The 27,504-nt window shown below is 45.3% G+C and overlaps 1 protein-coding gene across 2 annotated transcripts; it reads left to right on the top strand.

The window, feature by feature from the left end:
* Positions 1–8,031: 8,031 nt before the first annotated feature.
* On the top strand, positions 8,032–24,642 carry RABL2B (RAB, member of RAS oncogene family like 2B). Of its 2 annotated transcripts, none has more exons than XM_060025918.1 (9): positions 8,032–8,104; positions 9,781–9,942; positions 17,101–17,130; positions 18,302–18,381; positions 19,022–19,101; positions 21,248–21,359; positions 21,700–21,797; positions 22,198–22,281; positions 22,466–24,642. In XM_060025918.1, the coding sequence occupies exons 2-9, from the start codon at positions 9,836–9,838 to the stop codon at positions 22,544–22,546; spliced, it is 672 nt and encodes a 223-aa protein (XP_059881901.1). In that variant the 5' UTR covers positions 8,032–8,104; positions 9,781–9,835; the 3' UTR covers positions 22,547–24,642. The 2 variants fall into 2 exon arrangements, with proteins under 2 accessions (XP_059881901.1, XP_059881900.1); XM_060025917.1 differs by lacking the exon at positions 8,032–8,104 and adding an exon at positions 8,418–8,481.
* Positions 24,643–27,504: the final 2,862 nt, after the last annotated feature.

The following is a 27,504-nucleotide window of genomic DNA, read 5'->3' as shown; positions in this document are numbered from 1 at the left end:
TGATTATGTATGTCTCTTATTATGGGGGGGGGTCCCCATCCAAGAACCTAGGAGGGTAGAGGGAGAATTATTCTTCCTCCCATTCACATGTAATGAAATACTATTCAGAAATAGGAAGGAATAAACCATCAACCCATGCACAAAACATGGGTGAATCTTACATGTCTATTGCTAAGTGAAAGAATCCAGTCTGAAGAGGCTGCACACTGTATGACCCCATTTGTATGACATTCTGGAACAGGTAAAACAGAGATGGTAAACAAGTTATGGGGTGGGCATTGAAATATTCCACATGATAATTTAATGTTGGATACCTGCCACTATGCATTAGTTTAAGCCCATGGATTTTTACAACCCAACACGTAAATAATATATAATCAAATTTAGTTATTTAGGATATGGGAGTTTCACAGGATGGAATAGAGAATGTGACAAGGAATCTAACTGATTTAGAAGTACACAAAACTCACTGTTGGTGGGGTGAGGTGTGGGGGGGCCAAAGGTACTTGACCTAATTAACCATGGAAAACAATGGAATCTGTAGAACGAAGGCGAAATGTACCATATCCATAAATACTGGAGTCTCAGCTCCTTCCCATGGTGATAGAAGCTACCAATACTGAAACTACTAAACCTGTAATCTGGGCGGAGCAATGGAGCAAGCAACGAGCTCAATAAATGACGGAGGTGGGAGCCAGTTATCTTACACTCGGAGTGGGAAGTTTCAGATAAGCAAAGGAGGACGGTTACAGTAGCCATGTAATAATGGACAGATTATATTTCCTCAATTTTAAAAACTTCTGTGCATCAAAAGGTGATATACAGAGAGGGAAAATACAGCTCACAGAATGGAAGAAAATATTTGCACATCATATATCTGACAAGAGTCTGTTCTTCAGAATATATCAAGAACGTTTACAAATCATCAACAAAAAGACAACCCAATTTTTTTAGTGGAAAAGGACTTGAAGAGGCACTTCTCTAGACAAGAAATACAAATAGTCAATAAATTCTTAAAAAGACCTCAAACATCAGTAATCATAATGGAAATGCAAGTTAATACCACAGTGCAATCCCCCTCTACACATACTAGAATGGTTATTTAAAAAAAATAGAAAATATCAAACGTTGCCAACAATGTAGAGAAATTGGAACTCTTAAGCATTGCTTGTGGAAATGGAAAATGGTGCAGCCTATGTGTACATTTTTGACATTTCCTCAGAAAGATAAAAATACAGTTACCAGGCTTCCCTGGTGGCTCAGTGGTTAAGAATCTGCCTGCCAATGCAGGGGACACGGGTTCGACCCCTGGTCCGGGAAGATCCCACATGCGGCGGAGCAACTAAGCCCGTGCGCCACAACTATTGAGCCTGCGCTCTAGAGCCCTTGAGCCCCAACTACTGAGCCCTCGAGCCACAACTACTGAAGCCCGCGCACCTAGAGCCTGTGCTCCACAACAAGAGAAGCCACTGCAATGAGAAGCCCGCGCACCGAAACGAAGAGTAGCCCCCACTCGCCGCAAGTAGAGAAAGCCCGCGCGCAGCAACGAAGACCCAATGCAGCCAAAAATAAATAAATAAACTTATTAAAAAATATACCTATACAATTACCTTATTACCTTATGGTTCAACAACTCCACTCCTAGATATAGACATCAAAGAATTGAATAATAGGTGTTCAAACAAACAAAATATATATATATATATACGAATATTCATAGCAGCACTGTTCACAAGAGCCAGAAGGTAGAAGTGACTGAAATGTCCATCAAAGGGCGAATGGATAAACAAAATGGGTAGATCCATAAACTATCCTATTATTCTACTATACAAAGAAATTAAGTAAAATGGCGCAGCCGCTGTGGAAAACAATACGGCAGCTCCCCAAACACTTAAGCAGTTAACGTACGATCTGTCAATTCCACTTCAGGGCATAGACTCAAGTATTTGAAAGCAGTAAGTAGAACGGTTATTTGTGCAACCATATTCATACCAGCATCATTCACAATGGCCAAAAATGTGGAAGCAACCCACGTAACCATCGACTGATGAACAAATAACAAAACGTGGTATATGATATGATTCAGCCTTTAAAACTAAGGTAATTCCCACACATCGCACACATGATGAAACTTGAAGTCACCATGCTAAAACTAAGCTGGTCACAGGACAAGTATTACATGATTCCACTTACATAAGGTATCCAGATAGGTCAAATTCGGAGACAAAGACAATGTGGTTGCCAGGGGCTGAGCGGAGTTAGTGTGTAATGGACAGAGAGTTTCACTTGCGGAAAATGAAGAAGTCCCAGAGACGGATGGTGAGAATGATTGTACGACAATGAGAGGCAGCTAATGCCGCAGGACTGTACACTTAAAACGCTTAAATGGTAAATGTCATGTTACACATTTCTAATCACAATGATAAAAAAAGTTAAGTACTGATATGCATTACAACATGGGTGAACACTGAGCTCATCCACAGCCAAAGGCTCACAGAAGAGGCCACCAAACACAGACTCGCATCATGTGCTCTAAACCCCTGAAGACTGTAAAAATAAGGGGAAATCTCAGTAACGATTCCAGAAAAAGAAAACTGGGTCAGGATGCAAAGAGACATTTCCAAACAGCTGGAAAACCTGCTGAAAGTTGAAGTGGGCCTGTGGATTAAATTATAAAGTGGAAACCTTTTGATTTACTCATTTTGGGGTTATATGCTGGCTCCTGGGGAGAGTGTCCCTATTTTGGGTAAAATAAACTGGAATATTTCATGTGAAGTGGCAAATGTGAGCACTTTTTACTGTTATTGAAAGTGTTCTGTATGTTTGAAATGACTGGGAAGTAAATTACTTTTTAAAACAACCATGACAATACCATGTCAGAAAAGCAGAGGAGATATCAAACCCTAACTCTGACCCCTAACCCTAACCCAACTAATGGTCCAGTTCAACCTTTCATTCATGAGTGACCCTTAGAGAGTGCCGTCCTCCTAGAGGTGTCAGGGAGATGGGGAAAAAAGGAGAGAAATGTGGGCCAGTTACCCTTAACGCTAACATAACCCTCAAACCCTAATCCCTAATCTCTATGCCTAAATTCACTACTCCTAACCCTAACTCTAACCCTAACCCTGTAACCCTCTAACTCTAGCCCCTAGACCCCTTGGCCCTAGCCCTAGTCCTAAGCCCTAAATCCTAAAACCTAGCTTTTGTCCTAGCCCTAACCCTAGCCCTATCCTGTACTCTAACCCATACCCTAACTAACCCATACTCCAACCCAAACCTGAACCCTAGTCCCTGACTCTTAACCCTTGAACCCTATCTCTAACTTCTGATCCCTGAACCCTATCCTAGATCTTGGACCCCCGACCACTGTCTCAAACCCTGATCCTGACCCTAACTACTAAACCCTAACTTCTCACCATAATCCTAATCTAAGATAATTAAAGAGAATAAGAAACAGCCAGAAAAGCAAGAAGGAAACCGAGAGAATGTGGTATCGAAAAAAGCAGTCGAATGCTGCTGAGAGTCTGGTATAGCTAAGCCTGGAATGTACTCACTATATTTGGCACCAGAGACATCACTGATGACATTGGCATGTGCAATTTCTGTAGTGTTGGGCATTCAAAGTAGGTTGGAGTGGGCTTGAATGAATGGGAGTGACCAAAGAAGGCAGAGGCTCAGCTGTGATGACATGCAACTTCAAAGAGTAGCAAAAGTAATAATAATAATAATAATAATCTATTCTGGGGGAAGGGGAGCAAAGATGTTGGTATCAAAGTCCGAAGTGTCTGGCTGTGAACTTCACCAGCCACCAATGAAAATACACCCCCAAAAGAGAGTACCTGGTAGCCTTCCAGTTTACGGTCCAGCATGCAAGGAGTTCAGAAGTTGACACTCTGTCCTAACAAGTAAGAAGCTAAACTGAAAAACCACCAGCTATTCTTAGAGAGGTGAGGTCACAGAGCAAACCACTGCCCCCCAAAATGAAGAGAAAGACAGGCAGAGCAGAAACCCACAAGTAGAAACACATCGCAGGAACCAGCATCAGGAAAGGTAAACCTACCTACTGTAATTGACAAGTCACTGAACACTCAGTGTGGACAAATCTGAGAGCTAAAAACTCCAGGGTGGGCCCAGTCTTAGGGGAGCTCCCACACTTTTGTGAGTTTTACCTCCAGGAGAGCTCCAGGTCTTCACAGTGAATATTGGAGAAAAATCCCTCATGCTTCCAGCAGAAGGAAAGGAAAAATAACTACTTTAAAATACACCAGGGCATTCTGTTCTTAACAAGCCTGCCCTCAGGAGAAACCATTTTGCCAGAGCCTGACCTGTTAGGGTTTTATGAGAGCTCAACCAAACTGACAGAAGAGAAATACTCAACTCCAGCTAGCTCTATCCATCCTGTTCCACCTTAGGAGGGAAAAAACTGGTGAAGTTCACAGTCCAGGGGCACAGGCTCACCAAAGACTGAGGCCTAGTCACAGGACTACAGAGCACTTCTGTTCTCCCACATCTAACATCACATTACTAAGGCCTATTTACTACAGTTCCTTTTACTTAGTACATGTCCAACTTTCAACAAAAATTACAAGGCATACTCAAAAGCAAAAAACATAGTTTGAAGAGACTGAACAAGCATCAGAACCAGAGTCAGATATGGCAAGAATTTGGAATTATCAGATTGGGAATTTAAAACAATATTTATTAATATGCTAAGGGATTTACTGGAACAAATAAATAACATGGATAATGTAAGAACAGAAATGGAATTTTTAAGAATTAGTTAAAAAGAAATGTTAGAGATCAAAAATACTGTAACAAAAATGAAGAACATTTTCGATGGGCTTATTAGGATCCGGGTTGTGGCTGAGGAAAGAATCTCTGAGCTTGAGGATATAAAAACCAGGACAGAATATCCAAGACAAAAGGTGTAACATACACATAATGGAAATACCAGAAAAAAACCCAGAACAGAACAGAAGCACTAAAGCCTGAGAATTTCCACCAAATTAATGTCAGACACAAAAACAGAGACCCGGGAAGCTCAGAGAACACCAGCAGGATAAACGCCACCAAAAAAAAAAACACACCTAAGCATACCATATTCAAACTTCAGAAAAACCAACATACAGAAAAAAACCTTGAAAAAAACCACAGGGAAAAAACATCTTACCCATGAAGTAACAAAGGTAAGAATTACATACTTCTCAGAAGCCAGGAACGCAAGAAGAGAGTGGAGTGAAGTACTTACAGTACTGAGAGAAAAAACCACGAAGCTAGAATTCTATGCTCTATGAAAGTATCTTTCAAAAGTGAAAGAGAGGGCTTCCCTGGTGGCGCAGTGGTTGGCAGTCCGCCTGCCGATGCGGGGGGCGCGGGTTCGTGCCTCGGTCCGGGAGGATCCCGCATGCCGCGGAGCGGCTGGGCCCGTGGGCCCGTGGGCCATGGCCGCTGGGCCTGCGTGTCTGGAGCCTGTGCTCCGCGGCAGGAGAGGCCACAGCAGTGAGAGGCCAGTGTACCGCAAAAAAAAAAAAAAAAGTGAAGGAGACTTTTTCAGACAAACAAAAATTGACCTGCCTTGCAAGAAATGTTATAAAGAAGTTCTTCAGAGAGAAGGAAAATAATGTAGATCATAAACTTGGATCCACATCTACCATCAGAGGATGAATAAGTGAAGGTAAAACTTTTCATTTAATTTTTCTTTTTCTCAGTTGCTCTAATAGATAACAGTTTATTCAAAATAATAATGTCAACAATGCATTCAGTTATGTGTGCTTATATATAAGTGAGATAAAGGACAGGTGGAAAGAATAGGAGTATTTCATTATTATAAGGCACCTGCACTACCTGTGAAGTGGTATAGTGTTATTAACCGGACTTGAATATTTTATAAATGTACATTTCAAACTCTAGGGCAACCATCAAAAATGTAAAAACAAAATAAGCATGATTGATATGACCGGAGAGGGGAGGAAATGGAATCATATAAAATTAAAATGCTCAATTAAAACCCCAAAAGGCAAAAAAAAAAAAAAAAGTAGGAAAGACAAAATAGGAAAAAAAGAACAAGGGCAACAAATAGAAACTAGGAACAAATAGATAGATATTAATCAAACAATATCAATAATCACTTTGAATATCAATTGTCTAAATATACCAATTACAAGACAGATTGTCAGAGTGAATCAAACAACAAGACCCAGCTATCTGCTGTCTAAAGTAAATGCACGGAGAAAGATATATCATACTAACACCAATTAAAAGAAATCAGGAGTAGCTATCTTAATTTCAGATAGAGAGGACTTCAGACCAAGGAAAGTTATCAGAGATAAAGAGAGGTATTACATAATGATAAAGGGGTCAATATTTCAAGAAGACATGCAATCCTTAATGTATGTACCAAACAACAGGGTGTCAAACTACTTGAGGCAAAAAGAAGAACAGCAATGAGAAACAGATGATTCCAGTATTATTTTGAGACTTCAACACCCCTCTCTCAGAAATGGACACAGCCAGCAGGCAGAAAATCAGTGAGGACGTAGCTGAACTCAATAGCACCTTCAATCAACTGGATATAATGGACATCTATACACTACTTCATCCCACAACAGCAGAATACACATTCTTCTCAAGCTCACATGGAACATATACCAAAATAGACCACATTCTGGGCCATGAAACACAACTTAACAAATTTAAAAGAATACAAATCATACAATGACTACTCTAATTCCGTTCCAAAAGGCTCTTTTGCCAGACAGCCTTTGAGTGGGGACTTTCCCTAGGTTAGCACCTAATTACCCGCTGAAGCCCAGCTCACTTCCCCTGTTGCTTTCTCTCGGCGTCCTGCGCACTTTCTTCAGAGGCTTTGTCTGTAATTTTATTACAACAGCTAGTTGATTTACACGTCTGCCCCACTGGAAGGTCAGCGCCAAGATGGCAGCTCTGTTGCTCTCCGCTGTACCCTCAGTCCCCACAAGGAATGCCTGTCTTAGCCCACAGCTGCCCTCAACAGGTACTTCTTGAATAAATCAATGAATGCCCCTGAGCCGGCATCTCACTGCCGAGCTGTGTGGAGGGAGAACTAGGTTCCCTGATAAACCTGGCTCAGTCGTGGCTGTCGCAATTCTCGGTTAACAACAATGGAGTAGAAAAATATGCTCATGGGACTTCCCTGGTGGCGCAGTGGTTAAGAGTCCGCCTGCCAATGCAGGGGATACAGTTTCCATCCCTGGTCCGGGAAGATCCCACATGCCGCAGAGCAACTAAGCCCGTGCGCCACAACTACTGAGCCTGCGCTCTAGAACCCGCGAGCCACAGCTACTGAGCCCTCGTGCCACAACTACTCAAGCCCGTGTGCCTAGAGCCCGTGCTCCGCAACGAGAAGCCACTGCAATGAGAAGCCCGCGCACCGCAACGAAGAGTAGCCCCCTCTCGCTGCAACTAGAGAAAGCCCGCGCGCAGCAACAAAGACCAAAAATAAATAAACTTTTTTTTTAAAAAAAGAAAGAAAAATATGCTCAGAATCGCCCCAAGAGAGAATTACAAACTTTAGAAATCACCTAGTCTTCTGCCTCCCACACATGAGGCCCCACCCCCCCCCCACTTTCCCCAGCGCTGGTCTGCGCCCCTTCCATCACCCCCAAAGAAGCCCCGCACTCGGGCACCAACGCCCACACAAGACTCCGGCCCCACACCTATGGTCCACCCACCGCACCTGAGCACCCTGCCCCCGTGCCTGCACCCCGCCCCACACGCCACAGGCCCCGCCCCCACGCCTCAGGAACGCTTCCCCAGTCGTTCCCCCCGCGGCCGCCCAGTCACTCCCCAAGGCCTACAGCCGCTTGAACCCTGGCTCAGCCCCGGGGCCAAAGCCCACCCCAGACTCCGGCTATTGGAAGCCCCAGGCCGGCCCGGTCCGGGTACTCATTGACCGGCAGTACTCTCGCCCGGCACTGGACTAGCCAGCCAGCCCCCGGCGAGGTCCTTCAGGCCTTTGGCCGGGCAGCCCTCCTAGGGTCCTTGCGCGGTTGCGTAGCATCTGCGAGGACGCGGGCAGCGCTGGAAGCTGAGTGAACCGCGGTTGGGACCCGGGCTGACTCGCGGGGTCCGAGACAGGGCAGGGTCCGGGACGGGGCGGGATCCGAGGGGGACTCGGGGCCCTGAGGGCGGCTGGCCGTGGGCGGACCGACCTGCGGCGCTCCTGGTCTCCAGCCCTCGCCCGGGAACGGCCGAGAAGACGAAGTCGCGCGGGTGGCGGCCTCGCATGTGGGAACCGCCCCTCCAAGGCCGTCCTCGGGCCCTTGGCCAGTGCGGGGAAGAACGGGACAGTGGGTTCTGGCAACGGTAGGGGGAGGGGGGGCGAAGGCAGCCCAGCCTGGCTGCGGGGGTAAAGTGGTTCTCAGACCTGTTTGGTGCCCGAAAACTACTTGAGTGAAAGAGAACTTATCCACTGGGTGGCGAGGACATCGACACCCATTGAAGGTCTTTGAGAACGGGTTTGGCCGCGTTTGGCTTCCGAACAGGTCGCTCCAGCTTCAGGGTGGAGGTAGAAGGGACAGCCCCTCATTATGCTTATCAGGCATCTGCCACTTCCCAGTCACTGCTTTTGAGGCTGAGGGTACCTCGGTAAAGAAGGCTGAGTCCCTACCTGAGCAGAAACAGTAGCATTGCAGTTAGGGAAACTCAGGGGTCCTGTCGGTATTTTCCACCCTTGTGTGCACGTCTGTCATAGCTCTTGCCACAGTAGACTGCCATCGTGTCTCCTATCCGGGTGCAAGATGTACCCGTGATGAACCCTCAGTAAGTGCGAGCACTGATGCTGCGTTGTCGTTGCATCATTTTTGTGCCGAGTTAACTCGGAGTGTGGACTGCGGCACATTCCCAGTAATGTTCGTGAAGTTATATTTGGGCTTAAGGACATGAGGGTAGTGGAATAGAGCTAGAGGTTGTTACGCCTCGATGTTGGCGTCGGGTGGCTGGTGATGTATTGTGCAGACAGGGAACGTGAGGAGCGACTTCGGGGTGGGCAGGGCTTAGGTTTCACAGGTTATTTTTGCCTGTGTGGAATAGTTCGCTGTTCAGAATCTGGTAGGCAGTTGCACACCTGAGTCTGGCACTGAGGGAAGCGATCTCTGTGGAGATACAGATCTGGCATCATCAGCATGTAGGAGATACCTAAAACCAGTAGAGGCTGGAATAACCCTAGAGAAGAGGGTCTGGGGAATGCCTAGTTGAGAGAGGAGAAGGCAGCTACTGATGGCAGTATGATGGAAAATGAAGTGGAAGTGAGAAGCATGAGGTAGAGGATCAGGAATACAGGTTAGGGTTCTTTGGCTGTGTGATCTGTCATTCAGTGATGAGAATTCAGGCTTACAGAGCCCTCTTTGTCAGACAGTGTCTCAACTCAATCATGTGATGTGGGCACTGAGTTTTGTCCCTGCTTTACAAGTGAGAAAACGCTTGTAGGTAAAACTTGCAAAGCTTCAACATGGCTTTAGAATAGTCTCTCCAGGTGGGAGTGGGAGCTGTGGTTCTGAGCATAGCTGAAGTAAAGAGATGACATAGGGTAAACCACTCTCAGAAGATCTGGGTGGGGACAAGATTACAGCCCCATGATTCAGCAAGTGCTAGCCAGGTGGGTGGTGAATAGAGAAGGATGTAAGTGTTTCCTTGGGCCCCTCTCTTGTCAGCTCATTGTCTCCCCTGTCCAGGAAGAGGAAGTGGATTTGGTGGAGGGGACTTCTCATCTCTTTAACAACAGCCTCTTCTTGATCTTCCCAGACGGTGACAAGACCCCCCTCCCCTGAGCTGATCCCCTTTCTACAGCCAGGAGCCAATGGCCGGGGACAGAGCCAAACCCTGTGAGCTGGACCAAGAGAAATACGATGCCGATGACAATGTGAAAATCATCTGCCTGGGGGACAGCGCTGTGGGCAAGTCCAAGTATGTTGGGAGATTAGGGAAGAAATGCCAGGCCCAGAGTGGGTCTAGGTTGTTAGAAAAATCCTCCAGAGGCATAGAGGAGCATGGCTTCTATGGGAGTGGTGAGAGAGTAGTCTTGGCTGGAGCCCAGGTCTGCATGGGGGAACAAGGGAGCGTCACATCAGCAGCTGTGTGTGTTTGGGGAGGAGGGCGTCCCCAGGGGCAAGTCACAGGACTGAGGAAATTGAGCTTTATCCATGAGTCCTGGCAGAAAGTATGGGACCGGTCACCCTAGAGACTACTGAAGCAGTCCTGGTGAGGTGAGAGCTGGGGTATTCCTGTGTGTGGTATGGGGCTGAGAGACTGCAAGATGCAGACAGTGGGAATGGGGAGAGGAAAGTGTGAGAAGTGTGACTGGCACAACCAGCGACAGGTCGAAGAAAGGTGGTGAAGATACTGTCTTGAAAGAACTCAGAGTTGAGAAGAGTGGATAGAAATGATGCCTGACTATAATCAGCGTAAAGATTTTTTTTTTCTTAAAAGATTTAATTTTTATTTATTTTGGGCTGTGTTGGCTCTTGGTTGCTGCGAGCGGGCTTTCTCTAGTTGCAGTGAGCGGGGGCTACTCTGTTGAGGTGAGTGGGCTTCTCACTGCGGTGGCTTCTCTTGTTGCGGAGCGTGGGCTTTAGGCGCGCGGGCTTCAGTAGTTGTGGCACACGGGCTCAGTAGTTGTGGCTCGTGGGCTGTAGAGCACAGGCTCAGTAGTTGTGGCGCATGGGCTTAGTTGCTCTGCGGCATGTGGGATCTTCCTGGACCAGGAATGGAACCCGTGTCCCCTGCATTGGGAGACAGATTCCCATCCGCTGCGCCACCAGGGAAGTCCCAGGGTAAAGATTGACACACTCTTTTAACTGACTTCAGTGCCTCTGTGCACAGGCGTGGAGCTTCCCCTGAAGGGAGGCTCTGCAGTGCTGGCAGCTTGTCTCCACAGGGTGTGAGCCTGTTTCTCAGCTGTCTTGGACCAGTGGGGCACACATCCATTTCTGCCTTCGCAGGATGAGGGTAAACTTGCCCCTAACCAGATGCCTAGTTTAGTCTTATACCCAGGTGCCCCAGTTCCACCTTGGTTTCCACTTTTATCTGTTATTAACATATCCTTAGACCCAGGTAGCTGTCAGTAATTCCCTAGGGGCTTTGCTGATTGGGGCAGAGGTCACTAACTTTTCTCAGCCTCAAGTCTGTTTATTTTAAAAGGTGCCCTGGGAAAAGCAAAGCAGGAACTTGTGGCGGGAATCCTAAACTCAGGTCCTCATCTAAATGTCCAGACTTTAGGTGTGAGCAGGATTGTCATGCTGTAAAATGTCTAGGAAGCAACTCACAATAACTGTTTTCTCATCACAGTGCTCTGGCTAGAACTGCCAGTACTGTGTTGAATAGAAGTGGCAAAAGTAGGCATCTTCTTGTTTCTCATTATAAGGGAAAGCTTTCAGTCTTTTGCAATTGAGTATTAACTGTGGGGTTTTCATATATGGCCTTTATCCTAGAGGTAATTACCTTCTATTCCTAGTTTTTGTCATGAGATGGTGTTGGTTTTTGTCAAATGCTTTTTCTGCATTTGTTGAGATGAATATGTAGGATTTTTCCTTTGTTCTATTAATATGATATGTTTGATTAATTTTTTTAAGTTGAACCATCCTTATACTCTGAGAATAAATCTCCCTTGGTCCTTTTGATGGTGTATAATCCTTTTAATATGATTTGCTTTGCCAGTGGATTTTTTTGAGGATTTTTACAACTAAATTCATGAGGAGTATTGGCCTGTAGGTTTCTTTTCTAGTAGTGTCATTGTCTGACTTTGGAATCAGGGTACCACTGGCCTCATAGAAAGAATTATGGAGTGTTCCCTCCTCCTCAATTTTTGGGAAGAGTTTGAGAAGGATTGGTGTTTGTTCATGAAATGGTTGGTAGAATTCACCAGTGAAGCCATCCAGTCCCGGACTTTTCCTTATGGGAGATTTTTGAATACTGATATAATCTCCTTACTTGGTATAGGTCTACTCAGATTTTCTATTTCGTCTTGAGTCTGTTTGGTACTTTGTGTGTTTCTAGGAATTTGTGCACTTCATCTCAGTTATCCAGCTTGTTCGTTCCTCGTATTCTCTTGTAATTCTTTTTGTTTCTGTAAAATTGATGTTACTGTCCCCAGTTTCAGTTCTGATTTTGATCATTTGTGTCCTCTCTTTTTTCTTAGTCTAGCTAAGGTTTGTTGATTTTGTTGATCTTTTCAGAGAACTAATTTCTGGTTACACTGATTTTTGTCTGTTGTCTTTCTATTCTGTATTTTGTTTATCTCCACTCTAATCTTTATTATTTCCTTCCTTCTGCTAACTTTGAGTTTAGTTTGCTCTTTCATGTCTACTACCTAAAGATGTACAGTTATGTTATTGATTTAATTTGACTAAATCTTCCCTATTTGATTTAATTTCCACCTTTTTGTGAAATTTCTTGTTTTTCTTCTGTTATTAATTTCTAGTTTCATTCCATTTTATTTGAAAAGATACTTTGTATGATCTAAGTCTTTTAAATTTTATTATGACTTTTTTTTGTGGCCTAACTCATGTTCACTTGAGAAGAATATGTATACTACTATTGTTGGGTGGAGTATTCTGTGTATGTCTGTTAGGTCTAATTGGTGGTTAGACCTAGTTAGTGTGGTTCAAGTCCTCTGTTTCATTGTTCTACTCATTATTGGAAGTGGGGTATTGAAATCTCAATATATTATTGTGCAACTCTCTATTTCTCCTTTTAGTTGTGTCAGTGTTAGCTTCATATATTTTGGGACTCTGTTGTGTGGTGCATATATGTTTATAACTTTTATATCTTTTTGATAGATTGAACTTTTTATCAATATATAATGTCCTCCTTTGTCTCTTGTAACATTTGTCACTTAAAAGTTTATTTTGTCTGACTGTAGTATAGTCACCCCATTTCTCTCTTGAATACTGTTTGCATGCAATATCTTTATCATCCTTTTGTTTTCCAACTTCTTTGTGACCTTGTATCTAAAGCAAGTGTCTTACAGTTAGGACATGCCTGGATCATGTTTTTTTAATATACACTCCCAATCTCTCACTTTTAGTTGGAGAGTTTTATCTATTCTCATTTGCAACAACAATAATTAAAGCTATTACTGATAAAGAAGGATTTACTTCTGCCATTTAGCTATTTGTTTTATGTCTCCAGTTTTTTTTCCTCAAGTACTCCATTACTTTTTCTTTTTTTTAATTTTTTGTAGTGTACTATTTTGAGTCCCTTCTTGTCTTGTATAATTTTTTTAGTTGTTTATTAATGGTTGCCTTGAAGATTATAATTAATATCTAAAATTTATAGCAGCCTATTTGAATACCAGTTTAGTTATAATAGTATACCAACACTCTGCTCCTATATATTTCTATCCCTCCCCTTGATATTGTTTTGTCACAAATTACAACTTTATACATTGTGATCATTAACATAGATTTACAATTATAGTTTTAGATATTTGTCTTTTAAATCATGGGAAAAAAGAGGAGTTACAAACCAAAAATATGAGAATACTGGTTTTGGGGTTTTTTTTTTTTTTTTTTGGCTGCGTTGGGTCTTTGTTGCTGCGCACAGGCTTTCTTCTAATTTCTGCAAATGGGGGCTACTCTTCGTTTTGGTGCACGGGCTTCTCATCACGGTGGCTTCTCTTGTTGCAGAGCACGGGCTCTAGGTGCGTGGGCCTCAGTAATTGTGATACACAGGCTCAGTAGTTGTGGCTCTTGGGCTCTAGAGCACAGGCTCAGTAGTTGTGGCACACAGGCTTAGTTGCTCTGCAGCATGTGGGATCTTCCTGGACCAGGGTTCGAACCCATGTCCCCTGCATTGGCAGGTGGATTCTTAACCAGTGCGCCACCAGGGAAGCCCAAGAATACTGGTTATTATCTTTACCTGTGTAGCTACCTTTACTGAAGATCTTTATTTCTTCATACAGCTTCAAGTTACTGTCTAGTGTCCTTTCATTTCAACCTAAAGGACTTATTGTACCATTTCTTATAGGACAGATATACTGGTAATAAGTCACATCAGCTTATGTTTATCTGGGAATGTCTTAATTTCTCCCTCATTCTTGAAGGATAGTTTGCTGAACATAGAATTCTTTTTTGACAATTTTTTTTTCAGGACTTTAAATATATCATTCCACTGCCTTCTGATCTCAGTGGTGTCTGATGAGAAGTTAGCTGTTTATCTTATTGAAGATTTTGTCTTTGAGTTTTGACATTTTGCCTATAATGTGGATCTCTGTGAGTTTATCCTGTTTGGAGTTTGTTGAGCTTCCTGGGTGTGTACATTCATGTCTTGCATCAGGTTTGGGAAGTTTTTAGCCATTATTTCTTCAACTAGTCTCTCTGCCCCCACCCCTCTTCTATTGATGATGCATGTGTTAGGATGATTTATGTTGTCTGATAGGCTCCTTAGGCACTGGTCATTTTTACTCATTTTTCTTTCTGCTTCTTAGACTGGATAATTCCAGTTGCTGATCCTTTCTTCTGCCTTCTCAAATATGCTGTTGAAACTGTCTAGGGAGTTTTTCATTTAAATTATTGTACTTCTCAGCTCCAGAATATCCATTTGGTTTCTTTTCATAATTTCTATCTCTTTATTAATACTCTCATTCTGTTTATATGTTGCTTTCTAATTTCCTTTGGTTCTTTGTCCATGGTTTTCTTTAGTTTTTTGAGCATATTTAAGATAATTGATTTAACTTCTTTGACTGGTAATTCCAGGGTCTGGATTTCTTCAGGTATTGTTTCTGTTAAATTCTTTTTATCATGAGAATAGGCTATACCTTCCTGTTTCGTTGTAGGCTTTGTAATTTTCTGGTTGTTAATTAGACATTCTGAGTATTTTGATGTGGTGACTTTGGAACTCAGATATTCCACTCCTCGGGTATAGCTGATTTCTGCTTGTTTAGAGCTGGAGTATCCACTTGTAACTTTCCCATATACTATTTTTGCAAAGTGTATATTCCTTCTTGTGTGTGGTCACTGATATTTCTATTCCATTATCTGTGATCATACAGTGACCTGATAAAGATTTCCTTAAATATTTGACTCCAAAAGGGGAAAGAAACAAAGAGGTATTCCTATCCCTTTAAATTTCCAATAGATGCCAGCAGGGGAAGACTCTGAAGCCTAAGAGAGCTGAGATCCGGCTCCTCGGCCAAACTTCTTGAGGAAAGTATCTCTACTGGAGCCAGACATTTGGAACACGGGTCACTGCCTAGCTGCAGTGGGCCTGAGGAGTGGGTGACCATTGCTGGTTTGTGCGTGTTGTTCTTTTGCACAAGACCAGCACTCTCCTTTTATCCAGCACTCTACTGGTCATTGTGTCCAGTCAGGTTCCAGAGTTCTGAAATAGTTGATTCTGATCATTTTTTCCAGTTATTGGTTGTTTCAGTTGAGGGAGTGACCCATAGAACTTCATACTCCATCCACCATTTTAAGTAATGTCCTCAAGTAATGTTCATTTTTTTCCTACATAGATATCCATTTGTTTCCACACCATTCCTTGATAAAACAATCCTTTACCCTGTTGACTTGCAGTAATGCTTTTGTTCTAAATCCAGTGACCATACACGTGGCTATATATATTTTAAGTGTGTGTTTACTGCCTGTCTTCACCCACTAGACTGTAAGCTCCATGAAGACAGGAATTTTCCTCTGTTTTGTTAAATGTTATATCATGGCACCTAGCATAGTATCTGGCAAATGGCAAGCACTCAGTAATTATTTTAAATTTTTTTGTACTAAAATATGTTTGTCCATTCTTCTGCTGAAGAACAGTTATGAAATTACAATTTTTATGGTATTAGACACAATATTGCAGTGAATATTTTTATGCCTATCATCTTGGGCACACAGTCTATTAGACTTGGGGTGAAATTGCCCAGTTTTAGGATTAGCTCAAACTTTGACTTATCCCAGTTGCTCTCCAAAGTAGTAGTATATTAAGTTCGCACTCCTACCAGCACAGTACAAGAGTTTCCACAAAATGTGCAACATTTGGTATCATACGACTTTTTCAACTTTGCTAATCTGAAGGATGTGTGTGCTATTTCATTTTATTTTAATTTGCATGAAAATCATTAATTTACATTAAAATCATTCAAGATTGAGCATCTTTTCATATGTTTTTTAGCCATTCTTCTGAATTGCCTGTTCATATTCTTAGGACCCAGGTTGTGTGTGTGTTCTCTTATTCACGTATCAGAGCTGTTCATAATCTCTGTATATTAATTCTTTGTCAGTGATTGGCATTGCACGTAGCTTCTCCCAGTCTGTGTTTTGTTTTGTTTTGTTTATTTCTTAACTTTTCATTTTGAAATAACAGATTTACAGGATGTTGCAAAGAGAATACAGAGAGGGCCTGTGTACCCTTCACCCAGTTTCCCCAGTGGTTATATCTTACATAACTGTAGTACAAGATCAAATCAGGAAACTGGCGTTAGTTCAATGCATATGTATAATTCTGTGTCATTTTGTCACATGGGTAGATTTGTGTAAGCATCACTGGACTCAAGATCCAAAACTATTCCATCACTGCAGAGGCCTCGGTCCTGCTGTCCATTTATAGTCACACCCACCCCACTTCACCTCCTACCACCCCTATTAACCCCTGTAGCCACTAATATTCTCCATCTCTATAATTGTGTCATCTTGGCAACATTGTATAAAAGGCATTATACAACGTGTGACCTTTTTCACTCAGCATAATACCCTTAAGATTTGTTCAAATTGTTGGGTATATCAGTAATCTTTTCCTTGCTATTGCTGAGTAGTAGTCCATATTATAGATGTACCACAGTTTGTTTATTCCCTAAAAGGAGGAAACTGGGGTCCCTGCCCACAGGGAAAGCATCTGTGGGTGCTGGGTCAGCGTTATAGCCGAAGGGTGTCAGGAACTTAAGGGGAGTCAGAAAGAGGGTGGGTGGGTGGTTCCTGGGCATTGTCCTTGAAAGGAAACTGTGTAGCTGTGGAAGGAGTGGGAGGGGGGAAGCCACAGCTGGCTTCCAAGTTTTCAACCCTTGGGTGGTGCAACAGGGGCAGGCAGGAGCGTTGAGGGATGCACCTGACCACTTGCACATTCTCCTTACAGACTTATGGAGAGATTTCTCATGGATGGATTGTATCCTTCAAGTTTTGAAATGCTCCTTGTTCCTGTGGCCCTTTCCACCCTCAGGCCAGCTCAGCCCCACTGCCCACCCCTTTGCTCCAGCGGTCCAGGGAGGAGGGATAAGTGAGTAAGTTCGCAGGTTTCATTTCATGCTGGCTTCTCACCAGCTGACCCACGTGGCATCACATGTAGTTGGTGCTGCATATTTTCAAGCTTACTCACATCTGGATCTGCTTTCTATTAGGAAAGCAGTGGAATGGCTAACAGTAAGTACCTCGTCAAATGCCTGGACTCAAACCCCGCCTCTTCCTTCTTAGTAGCTCTGGCGCTGGGCAAGTCACTTAACATCTCTGACCTCAGAGCTTGGGCTCTCTAATGTTTAAACATTCTCTGGTATGAGTCAACTTTGTAAAATAGGAAGCGCCAGCCCCACCCTCCTTCCGTGAATCGTTGCATTGTGCAGGTTTGGAATGAGACAATTGGGATGGTTTTTAAAAGCTTCCCAAGTGAGTCCGTTGAGAACTGGGGGTGAGAAGAACCCCAGAGCCCCCTGCTCCCTGCCCGGGGCCCCAGCCCCGCCGTGGTAGACTCTAAGTGTATCTTACTTCACCTTCTACCAAGTTCTCCTTTGCACCCACCCACCTGCATCATCCCAGCTCCGATGGTTAAACCACACAGCATCTTGCAGCTTCAGGAAATGTTATTCCCCAAGCTTTTTGATAGGGTTGCAAAAAGCAAACTACAGTTCATAAACAGTTTGTCAGCTGTCTGGCTTATGAAGACTTTTTTTCCCTGGAACTGTCATGTTGCTTCTTATGGCTGGGTTTCCTCTCTGGCCTGCAAGAGCCCCATCCATGGGGAGCTGGGGCATCCCCGCAGTCTCATTGGCCAACTACGTGATGCTGTTTCAGACAGCTGCTCTGTAAAATTCCATTCCATGTTTTCCCTTGGACTTAGGTGGCCAGGACATAATCCCAACCTCTCCCACCCCTCACCTTTCCATGGAGCTTGTGCCTGTGATATTTGAAGTTGATCCTCTGTCTGCAACACTCATTCAATTTAAAATCTAAATAACTTCTTAAAGAAGGAGAGAGAGAGCCCATTCCATCCCCCCAGCAGCCGCCCCCCCAGCACCTTGCTTACGTCTCTTTTCATTCATCTTTGCCCCTTAACCTAAGTGCAGTCAGCCCCGGCAGCTGTCCACACACGCCCTGACCCTGTACAAGCACACGGCCACGGTGGACGGCAAGACCGTCCTTGTGGGTGAGCAGCACAGTGCCGAGCCACACCACCTCTCAGGAGGGAGAAGTAGTGGGGGAGAGAGTCAAGCAGGGGGAAATGAGACCCCAGGCATGGATGAAGGGTGATAGGTACAACCCAGAGAGCCCGGAAGCCAGGGAGGGTGGGAGGAAGCACGCAGGGTTCTGTTCCGGTGCTCTTCAGCCAGTGTAAAGAAACAACAGGGTTGGTCTGAGTGTCATCTGCCACAAAGGGTTTGGCTTTAAATGTGGTCACAACCTTCCCCTTGGCCAGGCCACACGTCCGGCCTGACTGTGTCCACCCTCTGTGATCAGCACACATGGGAATTGGGCCTAGTTGTGACCTTGGAGCGTCCTGCATCTTATAGGTGGGGGAAGGAGGTCACTGACCCTCTCCCTCTTGGGGCTCCCTGTCTGTACTCTCCTTCCTCCTGGCCCTGGGTCTCCCTCTCACCCGCCCCCACGCACGCCCAGGTGCGTTACATCCTGACAACACACCCGCGAGCTGTGTGGTCTCCGTTGCTCCCCATCCTCCCACGGGTGCCTTTGTTTCCGAACACAGACACCGCACAGAGATGCTCAGCGTCTGGGGCTCTCTGCCCTTCATCCCCCATCAGGCAGTCAGAGCTGTGTTCACATTGCAGACTTTTGGGACACAGCAGGCCAAGAGCGGTTCCAGAGCATGCACGCCTCCTACTACCACAAGGCCCACGCCTGCATCATGGTATGAAACCAACTGGAGGGCAAAGGCTCTGGGCAAGTCTGGCCTGAGGGGTGAAGGGATGAAGGGCCCAGCAGGACTGAGCCCTCCTCACCAGGGCTGGGTGCTGGAGGGAAGGATTAGCGCAGGCTTCAGAGTGCACGTGCTTCCCAGAGGTTCGGAGTGAGAACACGCCAGAGCCAGCTTCTCTTCCGGGGGTGGGGGGATGTGTGGAGCCACCATTCCAGCGGGAGGAGCAAGTTCAGGGCCTCATCATCAGGCAGAGCATCTAAGAGTCCAACACAGTCCCTCCCTAATGGAGGCCTCCCTCATCCGCTGCTCTCTAGGGGCAGATGCTGGGGCTGAGCAGGCTCTGGTTCCCAGGGAGCTTTCCCCTCCAAAATGGCCCCCTCCTCCGTCTCAGCCTCTCACTTTGCTGTCTAGAGCACAGCCCTCAGAGGTCCAGCCCAGTAGCCAGTGGGTGACAGGTGCCGCAGGAGAGCCTGACACTCAGCTATGGCAAGGGCCACGAATAGAGAGAGGAACTGTAAGCCTGTGTCCTTTAGGACCTCCTGCCCACAAACTCACTGGCTCCTTTCTCAGGCTCTTCTGTCCCTTAAGCACAAGATCTCTTGAAATTTTCCAAACTTTAATGCTAGTACCTATAATGGGACAAAACAAAAGAGGGTAACAGGGTAAGGCAAATGGGGGCAGACTAGTGGCAGCAGTCGTGACCTCTTGCCTCTGACACATCTCCACTAGCTCCTTTTGGGCCCTCTTCTGAGACCTGGGGTGTTCGTCCTGCCAGCCTCCCTGCATACCTGTATGTGCAGGTGCCTACCACCAGCCCCGGCCTGCGGTAGGGGGCCTTGCCGGTAGAAAGCGCTCAGCCTCTCGTGACCACACGGGGACCTGATAGTCCCAGAGGGAGCTGGGGTTCCACCCTCCACCTTGAAAGCCCAAAGGGTATGCTCCTCAGCTCTCAAAACAAGGAAAGGAAGCTCAGGAAACCAGGCCTGGACAAAGTGTGACTGACAGTCACCATGGCAGGCAGCCATGGGAGGTGTGAAGCAGATTCCGGAAGTTTCATTACAAGCGTATTTTAAAAGAAGTCTTTATTGGGAATTCAAGACAAAGTAGTCATTTATTGAAATTGGGCCTGGAGAGTGCCATTAGAAGAGCCTCTCAGGTGGACCTCCTGCTGCCTCAGGTGTGACAGCTGCTGACCAGAGCCCGCTGCCGTGCAGGGGGAATCCCTGGCCCTGGACGTGGTTACTCCCATGAAGGGCTGGGTTGCTTAGAAGCAAGATCTGCCATTCCAGCAGGTTACAGGGTTGTGCATCTCAATCCACTGCTGTGCTGGGGCAGTTTGGACATGGGAGTCTCTTCTGGAGGGTGTCTGGGCAACAGAAAGCTGGCCTTTGAGAAGCTCCTGCGAGGGGCTTGAAGGATCCCTGTAGCAGCAACGTGAAGCATCTTAGGGCTTCTGTCCTCCCCGCCCTAGAGCCAGTCACAGTGCTCATGCTTCTTGCGGGCACTTTTCAATAGGTGAAAACTATAAATTATAGAAAGTTAGTAAAATTATGATAAGCTACAGAAGAATAAAAGACAAAAGTACTTCTACAAAGTCTAAAATACAAAATTAAAAGTCTATAATTAAAAGTAAATCAAAATAACTGAAAGGAAATTCTAGAAACATTTAAGATTATCATAGAGGAGGTGTTTTGGGTTTTTTTGGCCACACCACGCGTGGCATGTGGGATCTTGGTTCCCCAACCAGGGATGGAGCCCACGCTCCCTGCATTGGAAGTGTGGAGTCTTAACCACTGGACCAGCAGGGAAGTCCCATTATAAGGGAGTTTTTAAACAAAGTTTAAGCAGTAGTTAGACTACGAAAAAAACAAAAAGCTTACCATTTGTAACGGACTTATCAATAAGTAAAATGATAAAATCCGGTTAAAATAGGTAAATAAGGTGACCGGATGAAGGTTCTAGAGGGTGAGAAGGGTGGGCAAGGCATAGCCCTTGTGGTTAGAGGGGAGGCCGCTCAGAGTGGTGCGTGGTCCGAGTTGCCAAGCCCGTGTTTGCCTGCTTGTGTGTGTGTCACCTGGGGGTGGCATGCAGAGACACTGATGCACTTGGGCTGTCTTCTTTCCTCTGCTAATTGCAGGTATTTGATGTGCAGAGGAAAATCACCTACAAGAACCTGAGCACCTGGTATGCAGAGCTTCGGGAGTTCAGGCCAGAGATTCCATGCATTGTGGTGGCCAATAAAATCGATGGTGAGGCCACCTTACATCTGGGTGCCAGCAATTCATGGGGGACCCACCATCACACGTTTCCTCTTCCTTTCCTGGGCCAGCGAACCGTCAATGGTCCATTCTTTTTCCCGACACACAGCCCTTGGTTTCTTGCCATCACTGCCCTCCCAGTAAGGATCCAAGTGAGGCAACCTGCCTTCTCGAGACACAGATCCCAGTGAAATGAACTCTTTCTAAGACGCGTCCCCTGGTTGTCCCTGCTCATCCCTCTTCCTAGAATGGGGACCTCCAGTGACCCACCCTGCAAAATTCTCTCCCTTTGCCTTTGTAGACAGGCCCATGTCCTACCTTCTCTCTACAGCAGACATAAAGATGACCCAAAAAAGCTTCAGTTTTGCCAGGAAGTTCTCCCTGCCCCTGTACTTTGTCTCAGCTGCTGATGGTACCAACGTTGTGAAGGTAATGGGAGACTGCAGAGACAGTCTCGTAAGGCCGGGGACGGCCTGGTGCTGAAGTTACCAGGGAAGCGCTGGAGAGAAGGGCTGGCTGCAGGGCTGGTGGAGAGGACGGGCACTGTTTTGGGGGCTGTGCTGAGCATGTGGTGACAGGAAGGGGTCGTGTGAGCATTGACAGTAGGGGCGGTGGTGGGTTGGGCTTGGTGAAGAAAAGGTGCATTGACCATGCATGGGGTCAGGGTGACAGGGAAAAGGTGAATTGAGGAGTGACCGTGCTGATTTTAGGGTGGAGTACTGTGGGGACATATGATGGGAGCGGGGCCAGTGGGTACAGGGCAGGCAGAGTCCAGGCCACTGGCCCCACGGCCTTGTTTCCCTCCCCACCACCTTCACCTTACCTCCAGCTCTTCAGCGATGCAATTCGATTAGCTGTGTCCTACAAACAGAACTCCCGGGACTTCATGGATGAGGTTTTGCAGGAGCTTGAGGTAGGTCAGGCCCGGATGTCAGGTGGCGTAGAGGAAGCGGCTTCCCTTCATAGGGGTGCAGAGCATAACCCAACAGACCGACTTTGCAGGCCACACGTGCTCGTCGAGGGCACTGCCCCTAGAGGTGTCAGAGCTACAGTTGGTCAAATGCAAGGCCAGGCCTCACCTGCAACCTTGTTCACAGAGCATCAGCTTGGAGCAGAAGGAGGAGGATATGCTGGGCAAAGAGCCGCGTGGCCACGTCGAGAGCCCATCTCCCTCCTGAGCCACAGAAGGAGGCCTCTCTCCACGGCCGACTTGGGGAGGGGGGGAGTTCAGAATACCCCTCCCTTCTGCAGTCCTTCAGCTCTCACGTGAGACGTTCTTCCAGGCCATCCCCTGCTATGCCTCCTACAGACCCAACCATCCCATTTGCTCCCCCACTGCCGTGGCCCGTGAGACCTGACCCGTCACAGTTGTTCCCTCCCCTGTAGTCGGGCAGGGAAGGGGTCCGCACCAGACCCTGGGGCAGAATTAAGGATGGACACTCCAGGTTATGTGGGACGGTGAAGAAAATCGGGCAACATTCTGTGTGTGTCTCTTAAATAAAAGGAAATTTAGGTGTTTTTTTTCCCCCTCCCAGAACTGACCTCAGGGCCTATTCGTTGCATTTCTACCAAGGGAATGATTTCTACCAAGGGAATGATTTCTAATTCCTGACTGTCCTTTTTCCTCTAGTCTCCCAACGAAACCAACCATTTTAAGAAAATGGTTTTGAACAGAGAGCTGTTCATTCCGTAAGTTTTTCCAGAGTTCTGCTAGGTACAGCCAGTACATTGATGAACAGTGAGGCCAAGATCACAGGCCCAAGTTTGTTGTTAACATCACGTGAAAGCAGGCGACTGCTCTGGCCATACTTAGTAATACACAAACATCGTAGTTGTAAACATCGAGGGTCAATACAGCCACACCACAAGGCACACCTGTTTGCATTGTAAAAAATTGGCTTTCGGAAAGCTTCCTTTAAAACCCCTATTTCAACAAGGGAGGATTTCCTTCATTTTTCTTGAGGACTAGTGTGGACATTGTACCTCCTTGGGTGGCAAGGGCTGCTGAGAACTCTCATGCTGCCTTTTCCATTCATCTCCAGGACTTGTGGTTCACTAGGATGCTTTTATGATCATCTTGTACGTCATTTCCATTTTTAAAATTTATTTTTATTTACGTTGAATAGATGTGCATGCTTTGTGGGCATGGATTTCTCTGAGCAAAGAGTCACAAGAGAACGAGCGGATCATCAGCCACGTTAGTAAGGGGAGACTGCCGTGACCTGTCGTGTTATCTCTAGATTGATTGTCACAGAGACCATTTCCGTGGAATTCAGTGTTTTTAAAAGAATGGGTGTTTGTTTGGGAGTCAAGAACAAGCATTTTTACCCTTTAGATTACTGACGCTTACAATTTCAACTTCACAGATTTAACCCGACCAGGAAATTTCAGGAATGCGTTACCCTGGTGAGATGTACTTTTAAAAACAACAAACAACAGAAACAACCCTTTAGTTATTATAAATGATTAATAAGTGTTTTTTAAATATAATGGCTTCACTGAGATATAATTCAAAAACCGTATAATTCACCATCAGTATTGGCTTTACGTAACCATTTTGCATCAGGTTCCCTGGAAGCAAAGCCTGAGAAGGCAACTCTTGTTCAGATGACTCATTGTGGCAGTTTTCTGTCTCTGCTGGGGACCAGCTTCAGTCTCCCCCTTCCTAGGGAAGCTCTGGAGGACAAACTGCCCCACAAGGATGGTCCCACTTTGAGACCAGGGCCCTTTTTGTGCCGGTTGGCCAAGTGTGTGAGGAGGAGGTGGAAGGGGTGACTTGTAGTGTCCAGGGCAAAAGGGCTCCTGTTTTAGCAAGGACAGTTCCCTGGGGAAAGGGCAGCTGTGAGTTTCAACACTCAAAGTAGGTAGGGGATAAGTGCTCAGGCAGGGTGCCAGCAATATCCATGGCCACCTGCCCATACATTGCTCAAATCCACCTGCTTCTTAAAGCAGTATGTCACCCTGACATACAGGAACACCACCCCTGAGTCTTTTTTAAATAATTCATTGAGGTGAAATTACATAACATAAAATTAAAGTACACAATGCAGTGCCATTTAGTACAGTTACAGTGTCGTGCAGCTGTCACCTCTATCTAGTTCTAAAACATCTCCATCACTCTGAAGTAAAACCCCTTACTCGTTAGTAGTTTCTCCAACACTCCCTCCCCTCAGCCCCTTTGAAACACTGATCCACGTTCTTTCTGTCTCTATGGATTTATCTACTCTGGATATTTCATATAAATGAAATAAAACGATACGTGACCTTTTGTGTCTTTCACTCAGCATGTTTTCAAGATTCACGCATATATCATGTACTTCATTCCTCTCTATGGCTAATGTTCCATTGTATTAAATAACTCAAGTTGTCTATCCGTTCATCCGTTGATGGATGTTTGGATCCATCTTTCAGCTATTGCGAATAGTGCTGCTATGAACATGCTTATACATGTGCTTATACGAGCAGTTTTCAATTCTTCTGGGTGTCAGAGTCTGCTCGGGCTGCTGTAACAAAATACCACTGACTGGGTGGCTTACAACAGATATTTATTTCTCACAGTTCCGGAGGCCGGGAAGTCTAAGGTCAAGGTGCTGGCAAGGTAGGTTTCATCCTGAAGCCTCTTCTCTTGGCTTGTAGGCAGCTGCCATCTCACTGTGTGCCCACATGACCTCTTTGTGTTCAGGTAGATTCCTCTTAAGAGACTATGTCCTGGGACTTACCTGGTGGCGCAGTGGTTAAGAATCCGCTTGCCTTGCCAGTGCCGGGGCCCAGGTTTGAGCCCGGGCCCAGGAAGATCCCACGTGCCACGGAGCAACTAAGCCCGTGCTCCACAACTACTGAGCCTGTGCTCTAGAGCCTGTGCCCCGCAACAAGAAGCCAACGCAGTGAGAAACCCACGCACCGCAACGAAGAGTAGCCCCCGCTCGCCACACCTAGAGAAAGCCCACGCGCAGCAACAAAGACTCAACGCAGCCAAAAAATAGTTTTTTTAAAAAGACTATATCCTGTGACCCCCATAATGACATCCTAATTAGGGCCCCACGCGTATGACCTCATTTAACCTTAATTACTTCCTGAAGACCATGTCTCCAAATACAATGACATGAGGGTAAGGGCTTCAACATTTAAATTGGGGGGTGTGGGAGGAGGGCATAGCACAGTGATCTAGGAGTGGAATTACAAGATCACATAGTGGGACTTCCCTGGTGGCGCAGTGGTTAAGAATCCCCCTGCCAGTGCAGGGGACACAGATTCCATCCCTGGCCCGGGAAGATCCCGCATGCCACGGAGCAACTAAGCCCATGTGCCACAACTACTGAGCCTGTGCTCTAGAGCCTGCGAGGCACAACTACTGAGCCCACGTGCCACAACCACTGAGCCCGTGTGCCTAGAGCCTGTGCTCTGCAACAAGAGAAGCCACCACAATGAGAAGCCCACGCACCCCAATGCAGAGTAGCCCCCGCTCGCCACAACTAGAGAAAGCCTGCGCGCAGCTTTCAACACAGCCAAAAACAAATAAATTTATTTTTTTTAAAAAAGAAGATCATATAGTAATTTTATGTGTAAACTTTTGAGGAATTGCCAATGTGTTTTCCACAGTGGAACCACCATTTTACACCATTTTACATTGCTGTCCTACAAGCAATGTACAAGAGTTCCAATTTCCCACATCCTTGCTAGCACTTGTTATTTTCCATTTTTAAAGATAAGCCATCTTAGTAGTTACGAAGTGGTACTTCACTGTGGTTTTGAGATACATTTCCCCTTCATTTGTATTATTTATTTGGAGAAACAACTATTCAAGTAGTTTGCTTTTTTTTTTTCCCCCGGTACGCGGGCCTCTCACTGTTGTGGCCTCTCCCGTTGCGGAGCACAGGCTCCGGACGCGCAGGCCCAGCGGCCATGGCTCACGGGCCCAGCCGCTCCGCGGCATGTGGGATCTTCCCGGACCGGGGCACGAACCCGTGTCCCCTGCATCGGCAGGCGGACTCTCAACCACTGCACCACCAGGGAAGCCCCTATTTTGCTTATTTTTAAATTGAGTTGTTTGACTTTTTGCTGTTGAGTTATAAGAATTCTTTACATATTCTGGATATTAAATTCTTATTTATGACTTTTACAAATATTTTTCCCATTCTACAGGTTGTATTTACACTTTCTTGATAATGTCCTTAATGAACAAAAGTATTTAATTTTATTTTTGGCCGTGCCTTGTGACTTTCGGGATCTTAGTTCCCCAACCAGGGGTCGAACCCGGGCCCTTGGCAGTGAAAGCACCGAGTCCTAACCACTGGACATCAAGGGAATTCCCTGAAAAGTATTTAATTTTGATCAAGTCCAATTTATCTTTTTTTTCTTTTATTGCTCATGCTCTTGGTGTCATATCTAAGAACGCATTGCCAAGTCCAAGGTCATGAAGACTTACCCTTATGTTCTCTTTTAAGAGTTTTATGGTTTTAGCTCTTATATGTAAGTCATTGATCCATTTTGAGTTAATTTTTATATATAGTATAACGTAGGGATCCAGCTTCCTACCTTTGCCTGTGGATATCCCATTGTCCTAGCAATATTTGTCAAGAACACTATTCTTTTCTGTCTGAATGGTCTTACCACCTTTGTCAAAAATCAATTGGTCATAGTTGTATGAGTTTATTTCTGGACTCTCAATTCTATTCCATTGGTCTAGATGTCTATCCTTATGCCAGTACCACACTATTTCAATTACTGTAGCTTTGTAGTACAGTTTTGAACTTGGAAAGTATGAGTCCTTCAACTTCTTTCTAAAGATTGTTTTGACATCTTAACAATATTAAGTCTTCCAATTCATGAACACTGGATGTCTTTCCTTTTTTTTCCCATTTATTTATATCTTTAACTTCTTTCATCAATGTTTGTACTTTTCACGTATGAATCTCTCACTTATTGGTTAAATTTATTTCCAGATTTTTTTTTAGATGCTATTTACTTTTTTATTTATCCCTTGCTGTTTATAGAAACAGCTGACTTTTGTATGTTGATCTTGTACCCTGAAACTTTGAATTCTTTTATTAATTCTAATAGTTTTCCTGCGCATACTTTGGGGGTTTTCTATAAATAGAATCATATCATGTGCATATTGAAAAGGTTTTACTTCTTC

This window comes from Delphinus delphis, chromosome 11 (assembly GCF_949987515.2).
Source record: "Delphinus delphis chromosome 11, mDelDel1.2, whole genome shotgun sequence".
NCBI lineage: Eukaryota > Metazoa > Chordata > Mammalia > Artiodactyla > Delphinidae > Delphinus > Delphinus delphis.
This window is presented reverse-complemented; position numbering and strand designations above follow the sequence as displayed.